This window comes from Apodemus sylvaticus, chromosome 22 (genome assembly GCF_947179515.1).
Source record: "Apodemus sylvaticus chromosome 22, mApoSyl1.1, whole genome shotgun sequence".
Classification (NCBI taxonomy): domain Eukaryota; kingdom Metazoa; phylum Chordata; class Mammalia; order Rodentia; family Muridae; genus Apodemus; species Apodemus sylvaticus.
In genome coordinates, this window is record NC_067493.1 from 24,181,635 (window position 1) to 24,192,488 (window position 10,854).

General features: G+C 54.2%; 1 protein-coding gene across 1 annotated transcript in view; it reads left to right on the forward strand.

Moving 5' to 3' along the window:
- Positions 1-10,854, forward strand: part of Radil (Rap associating with DIL domain) — a 69,442-nt gene that overhangs the window by 51,232 nt on the left and 7,356 nt on the right. Inside the window, exons 6-9 of the mRNA XM_052167838.1 lie at positions 3,343-3,503; positions 5,725-5,837; positions 6,152-6,389; positions 6,677-6,849. Coding sequence (XP_052023798.1) covers positions 3,343-3,503; positions 5,725-5,837; positions 6,152-6,389; positions 6,677-6,849 — 685 coding nt within the window. The remainder of the gene's footprint in view (positions 1-3,342; positions 3,504-5,724; positions 5,838-6,151; positions 6,390-6,676; positions 6,850-10,854) is intronic.

The following is a 10,854-nucleotide window of genomic DNA, read 5'->3' on the forward strand; positions in this document are numbered from 1 at the left end:
GTAGTATATGATGGTGTGACAGGAGTTGTGGTTGCCTAGGCTCTAGGCAACAAGAGCCATGCTGGTTTACTTCCTGTGGAGGGCTGCCCTCCCTTTCTAGTTCCTGGGGAAATTGAGGAAGGCAGTGAATCGTAAAAACAAAATGGAGTTGGGCTCTGAAGATCAAGTGACTGTTGTGAGCATGTGCCGCTCGCTCTTCTGCATGCCACTGTATAAGCCCCTGGTGAGGAGCCAGCAGGACTCGATGCTGTGCGGGCTAAGCCTGGTGCTCAGCAGCTAACAGGAGAGATGGCGCCAGCCAGCTCCTTCCCCACCCAGGCGCAGGACAGAGAGGTCACCACTGTTTGTAGACTAAACTGAAATTAATGGCTGGGTAGAGAGAGCCTGGGACTGCAGGGGAGAGTCTGGCAGCCCTGAGACAACAGGAGACAGGCCAGACCCTCCCTCGTGACCGCACCCCCACCCCCACATACACATCAGCCCCACTTAGTCCCCAGATGTTCACATGGGTGTGGACGGGTCCTTAGGAGCCCCAGGCTGTGTAGCAACATCAAATGGCAGGCATTTGTGGTCTTCAACTTTGATCTTCTCCAGGCAAAGGCTGGCTTGAGAAGCCTTCTGTCTGCTTCTAGGCCTGCATATCTGGATGCTCGATGCTAGGTGGACTGCAGCCCCTCCCTCCTCCCTCCTCCCTCCCCCAGTGAGGGACCCTGAGGCCACCAGTGAGAGATTCTTGGACTTTTTCTTCACATGAGGTAGCCCAGTCAGAGCTTGGGGTGATCCTTCTGAGGGAGTGCACATGGTCCCAGAGGCACAGACCTAGGTGAGCTGCTCGGCAGTCGTGGTTGGAGAGGCTTATGGGAGATTCCACCATCCCTAAGCCTTAGGGCCCTGGGGTGGTGCCCTGAGGAGGTAAGGAATTATGCTAGGTATGCCAGTGCCAACATTTGGAAAACGGAGACAGCAAGTTAACTAGTTCAAGGCTAGCCTGGACTACATGTCAGAAATTCTGTCTAAATAAATATTAACAAATAGAAACAGTGAATACATGTGGACGTTTTAGTGGATTGTTAGGGCCTAACTAAGCACAATCCCAACAGAACAAGTTTACAGGGGTCCCAAGAGTCTGGTTAGGATAATTAAAGTAGTTGCAAGTCACATTGGATGATTGACACGCACATACACCTCTTAGGGCTGCTGGGTGAGACTCAGCGGGTGGAGTTTAGAGTGGCCTAGGTGCCAGCCAATGCCAATGCCTTCCTAAAAGGGTGTTTACTGGAGGTGCCAGGTACCTGATAGCCCCTTGAGTAGGACCCAGTTCTGTTTTCATTAACCAGCGTGACAGTGCCCCCATGTGGATAGCACACCAAACTGCAGAAGGGACTGTAGGAACCTGGATGGTCCTGCTCCCCTCCCTACTTCAGGTGACTTCCAGTGACCATGTCATGCAGGGATTTTTCTTTTTTCTTTTTTTTTGGTTTTTTATTTTTTATTTTTATTTTAATTTTTTTTGGTTTTTTTCGAGACAGGGTTTCTCTGTGTAGCCCTGGCTGTCCTGGAACTCACTCTGTAGACCAGGCTGGCCTCGAACTCAGAAATCCGCCTGCCTCTGCTTCCCAGAGTGCTGGGATTACAGGCGTGCGCCACCACCGCCCGGCATGCAGGGATTTTTCTAAGGCTGAAGAACATGCTTTGCTTTCCACACGGTGTCTTTTCTTGTGCTGCTAAGGATTGAACCGAGGACCTTGCACAAGCTACACAGATGTTCTACCAGTAAGCTACTCCTCACTCCCCATTGATTTTAGGTGAGCGTCTTAATGCTAAGCCACAACCCCACTGGGGGATCCTAGGCAGGGGCTCTACCACTGAGCCACGCCCCAGTCCTCCACTGGGGGATTCTAGGCAGGGGCTCTATCACTGAGCCACGCCCCCAGCCCCTCCCTGGGGGATTCTAGGCAGGGGCTCTACCACTGAGCCACACCCCAGCCCCTCACTGGGGGATTCTAGGCAGGGGCTCTACCACTGAGCCACGCCCCCAGCCGTTCACTGGGGGATTCTAGGCAGGGGCTCTACCACTGAGCCACGCCCCCAGCCCCTCCCTGGGGGATTCTAGGCAGGGGCTCTACCACTGAGCCACGCCCCCAGCCCCTCCCTGGGAGATTCTAGGCAGGGGCTCTACCACCGAGCCACGCCCCCAGCCCCTCACTGGGGGATTCTAGGCAGGGGCTCTACCACTGAGCCACACCCCCCAACCCCTCACTGGGGGATTCTAGGCAGGGGCTCTACCACTGAGCCACGCCCCCAGCCCCTCACTGGGGGATTCTAGGCAGGGCACTACCACCGAGCCACACCCCCCAACCCCTCACTGGGGGATTCTAGGCAGGGGCTCTACCACCGAGCCACACCCCCCAACCCCTCACTGGGGGATTCTAGGCAGGGGCTCTACCACTGAGCCACACCCCCCAACCCCTCACTGGGGGATTCTAGGCAGGGGCTCTACCACTGAGCCACGCCCCCAGCCCCTCACTGGGGGATTCTAGGCAGGGCACTACCACCGAGCCACACCCCCCAACCCCTCACTGGGGGATTCTAGGCAGGGGCTCTACCACCGAGCCACACCCCCCAACCCCTCCCTGGGGGATTCTAGGCAGGGGCTCTACCACTGAGCTAGTCTCAGGCCCTCATTGATTGTAAGCAAGCATTCCAGTGCTGAGGAGGATACTATTGCTCATCTCTAACCTATCATACTCATCCTCTGGGGCATTCTAGGCAGGTAACGATGCATCCTCACTCCTGATTTCTGCCCCTGACTCATCACCTTCACACATTGCTGATGTCCTTCCTGATCAAGCAGTAGTTAACTGATCTCTCAGATAGTTCTGTCCGTCTGTTTCCTCTGAGAATTGCCAGGTTAAGTAATCTTACAGCTCCTATTTGTTTGTCTAAAAAACATACTTATACTCAGGTTTCTTGTCCCCTAAGCCATGGATAGTAAGCCCTGCTACACATATCCTATGCATCAGCGTGTGTGTGTGTGTGTGTGTGTGTGTGTGTGTGTCACACAGTGCTCTAGCACCCACAGCTGTTCAACATGTGCTTCCAGAAGAAAGGCTGTGAAGGAACATCCTTACCAGAGTCCTCTCCTGGTGCCCGGGGCTGTCTGGATGCATTAGATTTTGCTTTAGATTTTGGAGCCTCTGATAGGTTCCTGGCTTCTAGGAAATTGACAGTGGTGCTGGCTTCTGTTAGTGTCGCATGAGATGACTGTCCCCATGCACACAGAGCACCCGCTGTGGCTCCTCATGCACCCAGAGTAATCTGCTAGTCTTTCTGTCTTGGTAGCCAGGAGCCCATCTCTTGGGTCAGCTTCCCCATGGCCGACCTGCTTCCTGACCTGCAGCACATCCTGTTCTGGATGTCAAACTCCATTGAGCTCCTGTACTTCATCCAGCAGAAGTCCCCACTGTACATGCAGAGTATGGAGGAAGAGCTGGATGTCACAGGTATGGCCCGTCATTTGGGGAGTCACACCGAAGCCAGCATTAGTGGTTTAGGCTGACCTGGTGCCCCCAGGGTGTACCATATGACATTTTGCTGGTCTGTTTAGTCTCTTGCCCCATGCATACCGTAGCTTGCTCTGATCTGTTTGTGGGAGGTTGAAGGTGTCCACAGCCCACTTAGGGGGGCATGTGAGCAGACAGTTAACAAAATGAGATGCCCCATCATTCCAAGAAGGAAGAATGTTGCCGATCAGAGCTGTAAGATGGTAGGGTATGTCAGCTTCAGAGGTGGAAATATGGGTAGCGTGCCTGAAATTAGCATTTCCAAATACTCAGATTCCCAGAATACTCCAGGAGAGGTAGTTCTGCTGAGGTGGGGGAAAGGGGTGGGGTCGGGGGAACCTGTGAGGGTGACATTGTGAGCTGTGTCCAGGAAGTAGCTCGGTTGGTAAAGCACCAACTCTACAAGCGCGAGAACCCGAGTGCCATCCCCACCCAGCACTCAAGTAAAAGGCCAAGGGTGGTGGTACCCACGTGTCATCCTCTCACTCAGTCCTAGAAGACAGGAGGCTCCCTGGGCTCCATGGCCGGTCTGCTTAACCTGATCAGTGACCCCAGGCCCCAGGCCTCAGGGAGAAGCCCTGTCTGAAAAACAAGGTGGATGGCCACTAGGGGTGGTTTTCTGGTCTCCAGATGTGTGTACAAATATGCATGTATGTGTACATGTGTATGCATGCACACTCACACACACCAGACAAAAAAAAATTAAAAGGTGATGGAGTGGGGCCAGGCCCTGGGTGGATTTTATTGGTATGTGTCTGCTAACAGCTCTATTCTAGAGGGAGCCTGGGAGGTTTTGACAGGGCCAGAAGCTTTGCTCTGCCTTGACAACACAAAGGAGCCTCTGACTCCTCTTGTGTCAGTGGGGCCCCTGGGCTGTTTAGGCCTATCCCAAGTACAGTAGGGACCTTGTGGCCCTGCCGCTGACAGCCACAGCTAAGAGAGAGGCGGTGTTCAGTGTCTGTGTAGTGTCCCGTACCCCTCTATGGTTATCTTTGACAGGAGAGGCTGGTTTCCTCGGTGCCTTAGTTACATCTCACGTGTCTACCTGGTGTCTCAGCCACGCTGGAGTGGGCTCACCCTGCCCCTCCTGTCAGCCAGCTCTTTGTCCAGGGGTCTCTGGCCTTCAGGTGCTTGTGTCAGCCGTCCTCCAGGCCTCCATCCCCCCTTTTTTTTTGCTCTTTTTAGTTTATTATTGTTGAATTTTGGGGGTGGGGGAGTTGTTTTGTTTGGTTTGGTTTCGGGGTTTTGTTGTTGTTGTTTGGTTTGGTTTTGATAGGGTCTCACTGTATAGACCTGGCTGGCCTGGAACTTGCTGCACAGATCAGACTGGCCTCTGCCTCCTGAGTGCTAGGAGGTTTCCTATTTCTTGAGAGTGTTTTGATGCCACAGCCGTGTGACAGCCTTTCCAGGGGCTGATGTACAAGCCTTTTTTTTTTTTTTTTTTTTTTTTGGTTATTTTGGATTTGGTTTTTTCGAGACAGGGTTTCTCTGTGTAGCCAGGCTGTCCTGGAACTCACTCTGTAGACCAGGCTGGCCTCGAACTCAGAAATCTGCCTGCCTCTGCCTCCCAGAGTGCTGGGATTACAGATGTGCGCCACCACCGCCCGGGTACAAGCCTTTTAACCATTGTCACTAAAGGTGACCTTCAGGGCTGGGTTGGGCTTGCTGCTGTGGATGGCCAGTTCTGACTCTGATGGAGAGCACAGCATGGTGGTTGGGGAAGACTGAGGCAGGACAGTTGTTGGCTCAAGTAGTCTTGGTGTGCTACAGAGTGAGTTCATGGTTATGCTGGGCATCTTGTCTCCAAAAAGAAAAAGACAAGAAAAAAGAAAGAAAAAGCTCTGTGGTAGAGGCCAGCATGACAGAGCAAGGGGGAGGAAGGGGGATTCAAAAGGAGGGAAGGAAGGAAGGAAGGAAGGAAAGGAGGGAGGGAGGGAAGGGAAGGAAGGAAGGACAGACTCCTGGTTCTGTCCTAGTAGCATGGCTCTGCCTGACAGTGGGACTGCCGTAGACGGGTTTGGGGTCTCCAGATGGGAGTGCTGGCGTGCTGGGCAGATCCCCAGCAGGCAGCCAGGCAGATGATGGAGTCCTGGCTGCTCCTGGCGGGGTGGGCGCATGCTGTGCGGGTGAGCCTCCTCTCGCGGCCCCTTCCCCCCTGCAGGCTCCAAGGAGTCGCTGTTCTCCTGCACACTGACCGCCAGTGAGGAGGCCATGGCCGCCCTGGAGGAGGTGGTGCTGTACGCCTTCCAGCAGTGTGTGTACTACCTCTCCAAGGTGTGTGCTGCTGCCGTGCTGCCGAATGCGGCTCTCCTGGCGCCTGGGGCAGGAGGGGATGGACTGGGATGAGCCTGCTTCAGCAGGGAGGAAACAGCTGCTGGTTCCACTCTGCCCTCAGTGTACCCCAATAGTTCAGCCTGGTGGTCATGGGTCATGGTGCCTTCAGCACTGCTAGGTGACTGCCATGTCCAGCCCCGTTTGCACCTACAACTCCTATCCCTACTTCTGTTAGTCCCCGAACAGCTCCTGATGAGCCTCGTTCCAACCTGCTGCCTCAGGCTTGTTACATTTGGGGTTCTCTCTCCCTGCAGTGCCTGTACGTCTGCCTCCCGGCCCTCTTGGAATGCCCCCCATTTCAGACAGAGCGCAGGGAGAGCTGGCGCTCTGGCCCCGCCCTGCCCGAGGAGCTTGGGCGTGTGGTGTCGGTGTTCCAGGCCACCGTGGACCTCCTGCGGCAGCTGCAGCTGCATCCCGAGGTGGCCTCCCAGATGCTTGCTTACCTCTTCTTCTTCTCTGGCACACTGCTCCTCAACCAGGTCCTGGACAAGGGTGAGTGCTGCTCAGGGGCCTCAGGGGAACCCGCTGCCTGGCTGAGCCTGTGGGAGCATGGCTCAAAACCCAGGGCAGGACCACAGCTCAGAGCATGCGCTGATGGTGGAGGGGACGAGGGGAGGGCTAGTGGCTGTCACAGCTCTTGGACCTGGCCTCTTTCATCTCTTTCTCCCTCTGCCTCGAGAAAGAGAGACTACATTATCTTGGCAATTGAGATAGGGTGCTGAGGTGGCCGGAGAGGCCTTGGGAACCTTGGTGGGTCTCATCCTTTCTCCCCTCTCCAGGGCCCTCTCTGAGTTGCTTCCACTGGCCCAGGGGAGTGCAGGTGTGTGCCCGCCTGCAGCAGTTCCTGGAGTGGGCCCGGGGCGCTGGTCTCGGAGCGCCTGCCGAGCGCTTCTTCCGGAAGCTTTCCTGCACCCTGCATCTGCTGGCCACTCCCAGTGCTCAGCTCGTCCAGGTAGGACAGGTGCTCAGAGGCACCAGGGGACAAGTGTGGAGAAGGGCATGCTGACTCTAGGGTCACTGGCTTATACACCAAGTCAAGATGGCCTAGGCTCTGCACCTGGAAAACTCATGGAGCTGCTTAGCTCCTCAACTGTCTGCACCCACGCAAGGCTGGAGAATCCCGTGGGTGCTATGGGTAGCCTATGGGCTCCGTGTTGGTCACTCTGTGTGGCAAAGGACACTCTGTGGTATGAGCAAGATGAAGGACCTAAAGAGGAGGACATGGTGAGTGTCCCCACTAGGCCCAGTCTGTCACACAGGTCTGGAGTGAGTCAGAGGGTCAGGTGGGACGACAGAGGGCTCAGTTCACTGTGGCTGCTGTCAGAAGTTTCTAGAAGCTGGGACAGTCTCAGCCCAAAGCCCGCTCAGAAACTCAGCCTCGCTCCCACACCTGTGAAGAATTGAACTCACAACACAGATGTGAAGAAGTTAGTCTTCCCCTAGAGCAGGGTTTCTCGGTCTCCCTAATGCTGCGACCCTTCAGTACAGTTCCTCATGCTGTGGTGCCCTCCAGCCGTAAAACTATTTTTGTTGCTACTTCACAACTGTACTTTTGCTGTTATGAATCAGAATGCAACTAGTTTTGGAGATTAGAGGTTTGTCAAAGGGGTTTCGACACAGGTTGAGAACCCCTGCCCTAGAGCCATCCCCTCAGCCCCAGGGGTTGTACATTGCCTTGCTCTGTCCTCTAGTTCCTGGTCATTACCTCCACAGCCCTAGGGAACCAGGGCTCGCCTCCTCCCACCTCTCCCGGTGGCACCTTCTTCAGAGCATTTGTCCTGGTGACTAACAAAACTGCAGTGGTCTCTTCTGTGTGGAAACCACCGGCCTTGTCCTGAAATGGTGAACACCCATGGGACAAGGGACTGCGGGTGAAGCAGTCCAACATAAATTCTGCCCTCTCTTGTCCGGGGACACATTGAAAGCTCACTGGGTAACATAGCTTCATTGTTCAGCCCCAGGTAAAGCCCTGGGCAGGCTTAGGACAGCCAGTGGATTGAAAAGAGGTGTCCCACCAGGTATGGTGGCTCATGTACTTGCATCACTCTGGAGGCAGAAGCAGGAGGATTGTCTAAGGCTAGCCTGACATAGTGAGTTCTAGGCCAACCTGGGCTACATGTGGAGATCTTACCTTTAAAAAAAAAAAGTAAAGAAAGAAAAGATACCTTTCTCTAGTATCTCACACCTGTGTCTCAGCATCACTGACATTGATGACAGTGGCTGCTGTTTGTCACTGAGGCGGCAGTGTCACCCTACTGCCCTGCAGTTGGCCGAGTGGGCAGAACTGTGTCCCCTCTGTGGAAGGCAAAGCTGCGGTCACACCATGAGTGTGCAGTGGAGCTGGGCTCCAGGCATGGCTCCTTGTGCTTTTAAAATTGTATTTCTTTACTTGTGTGTGGTGTTCACAGAACTGGAGTCAGTTCTCTGCTTCCACCATGGGGTCCCAGGGATGGAACTCGGGCCGGCAAATGCGCTGGCATGGACCTTTTAACTGTACACGGTTTCACAATGTTGCTTTTGAAAGAGGGGTTAATTTTTTTTTTATCATAAAGTGAAAACTGCACCACAGACACCTCAGGTTCTTAGGCACGGCTGACATCCGAGCATGCGATTAGTTCACTTCCTGCTGAGACAGCACTGCTCCAGGGTTACTGCAGGATGAAGCACCATGCTGTCTCAGTGTGTGTGTGTGTGTGGGGGGGGGGGGGGGTTCTAGCCCTGCACAAACATCAGGACCAAGAAGCAAGCTGGGGAGGAAAGGGTTTATTCAGCTTACACTTCCACATTGCTGTTCATCACCAAAGGAGGTCAGGACTGGAACTCAAGCAGGTCAGGAAGCAGGAGCTGATGCAGAGGCCATGGAGGCATGTTTCTTACTGGCTTGCTTCCCCTGGCTTGCTCAGCCTGCTCTCTTATAGAACCCAAGACCACCAGCCCAGGGATGGCACCACCCACAATGGCTCTCCCCACTTGATCACTAATTGAGAAAATGCTCCACAGCTGGATCTCATGGAGTCACTTCCTCAAAGAAGGCTCCTTTCTCTGTGATAACTCCAGCCTGTGTCAGGTTGACACACAATCAGCCAGGACAATGACCAAAACTACTTGGGGAGAAGACAGTTTATTTGGCCTACACTTCCACATTGCTTTTATCATTGAAGGAAGTCAGGATGGGAACTCAAGCAGGGCAGGAACCTGGAGGCAGGAGCTGATGCAGAGGCCGTGGAGGGTCTGCTCACTGGCTTGCTCCCCGTGGCTTGCTTGGCTTGCTTAGTTATAGAACCCAGGACCACCAGCCCAGGATCACTAATCACTAATTAGGATCACTCACTAATCAAGAAGATGCCCTATAGCTGGATCTTAATGAGCAGGCATTTTCTTGGTTGAGGTTTCTCCTTTCAGATAACTCTAGTTTGTATCAAGTTGACAGAAAGACTAGACAGCATAATCACTAAGCATTTCTATTTTCTTTAGCAATGCTGGTAATAGAACCTAGGACTCTATGCATGTTAGACAGGTGTTAACCACTGAGCTACACCCCAGCCCTTCACTGTGGGATTCTAGGCAGGGGCTATACCACTGAGCCACACCCCAGCCCCTCACTGGGGGATTCTAGGCAGGGGCTCTACCACTGAGCCACGCCCCCAGCCCCTCACTGGGGGATTCTAGGCAGGGGCTCTACCACTGAGCCACGCCCCCAGCCCCTCACTGGGGGATTCTAGGCAGGGGCTCTACCACTGAGCCACGACATCCCAGCCCCTCACTGGGGGATTCTAGGCAGGGGCTCTACCACTGAGCCACACCCCAGCCCCTCACTGGGGGATTCTAGGCAGGGGCTCTACCACTGAGCCACATCCCAGCCCCTCACTGGGGGATTCTAGGCAGGGGCTCTACCACTGAGCCACATCCCAGCCCCTCACTGGGGGATTCTAGGCAGGGGCTCTACCACTGAGCCACATCCCAGCCCCTCACTGGGGGATTCTAGGCAGGGGCTCTACCACTGAGCCACACCCCAGCCCCTCACTGGGGGATTCTAGGCTGGTGCTCTACCACTGAGCCACACCCCAGCCCCTCACTGGGGGACTCTAAGCAGGGGCTCTACCACTGAGCCACGCCCCCTGCCCCTCCCTGGGGGATTCTAGGCAGGGGCTCTACCACTGAGCCACACCTCCAGGACCTTTAGGTAGGTGCTGTACCACTGAATCATGCTGCCGGCCCTCAAGAGATTAGTATCATACTTAGATGGAGTGGCCTGAGGTGAACCTACCCTTTTTCAGAGAGCATCTTGCATAGCATGAAATGCAAAGTCCTGGTTGAAGGACTAGGAAACCACTGAAGGAACGGAACGGAGGCAGGCATCTGCAGTAGGGAACCACAAAGACTATATGGGATATCTGCCTACTGGAGCCACATGCTTGGGATCACACACACACACACACACACACACACACACAGAGAGAGAGAGAGAGAGAGAGAGAGAGAGAGAGAGAGACCACTAATAATAAATAAATAAATAAATAAATAAATAAATAAATAAATAAATAAATAAATGGAAAATGATGGGTTAGGCATTTAGACTAGTGGTAAAGTTGTTGCTTAGCTCATGTAAGATCCCGGGTTTCATTCAAGGTCCTCAGTCATGAGTTGCTTTGCATGGACAAAGTCTGTCCTGGTCATTCTGCATGTGAGAGGCTGCAGAGCTGGCCGTGGGTCTCAGGAATGAGAGCCACAGGTGACCTCCGCCTCCCGCTGAGCCGGACTCCGTGAAGCACGGGCTCACGGGCTCGCAGGGAACCCACAGTGGGGCCAGAGAGGCCTCGGGTGCTCAGCTGCTCATTACTTACCTCCACGCTGTCTCTGGGGCTGGTGACAAGGACATTCATCCCCCCACACTCTGTGTGCGTGTGTGTGTGTGTGTGTGTGTGTGTGTGTGTGTGTGATGACCTTGAATGTCCTT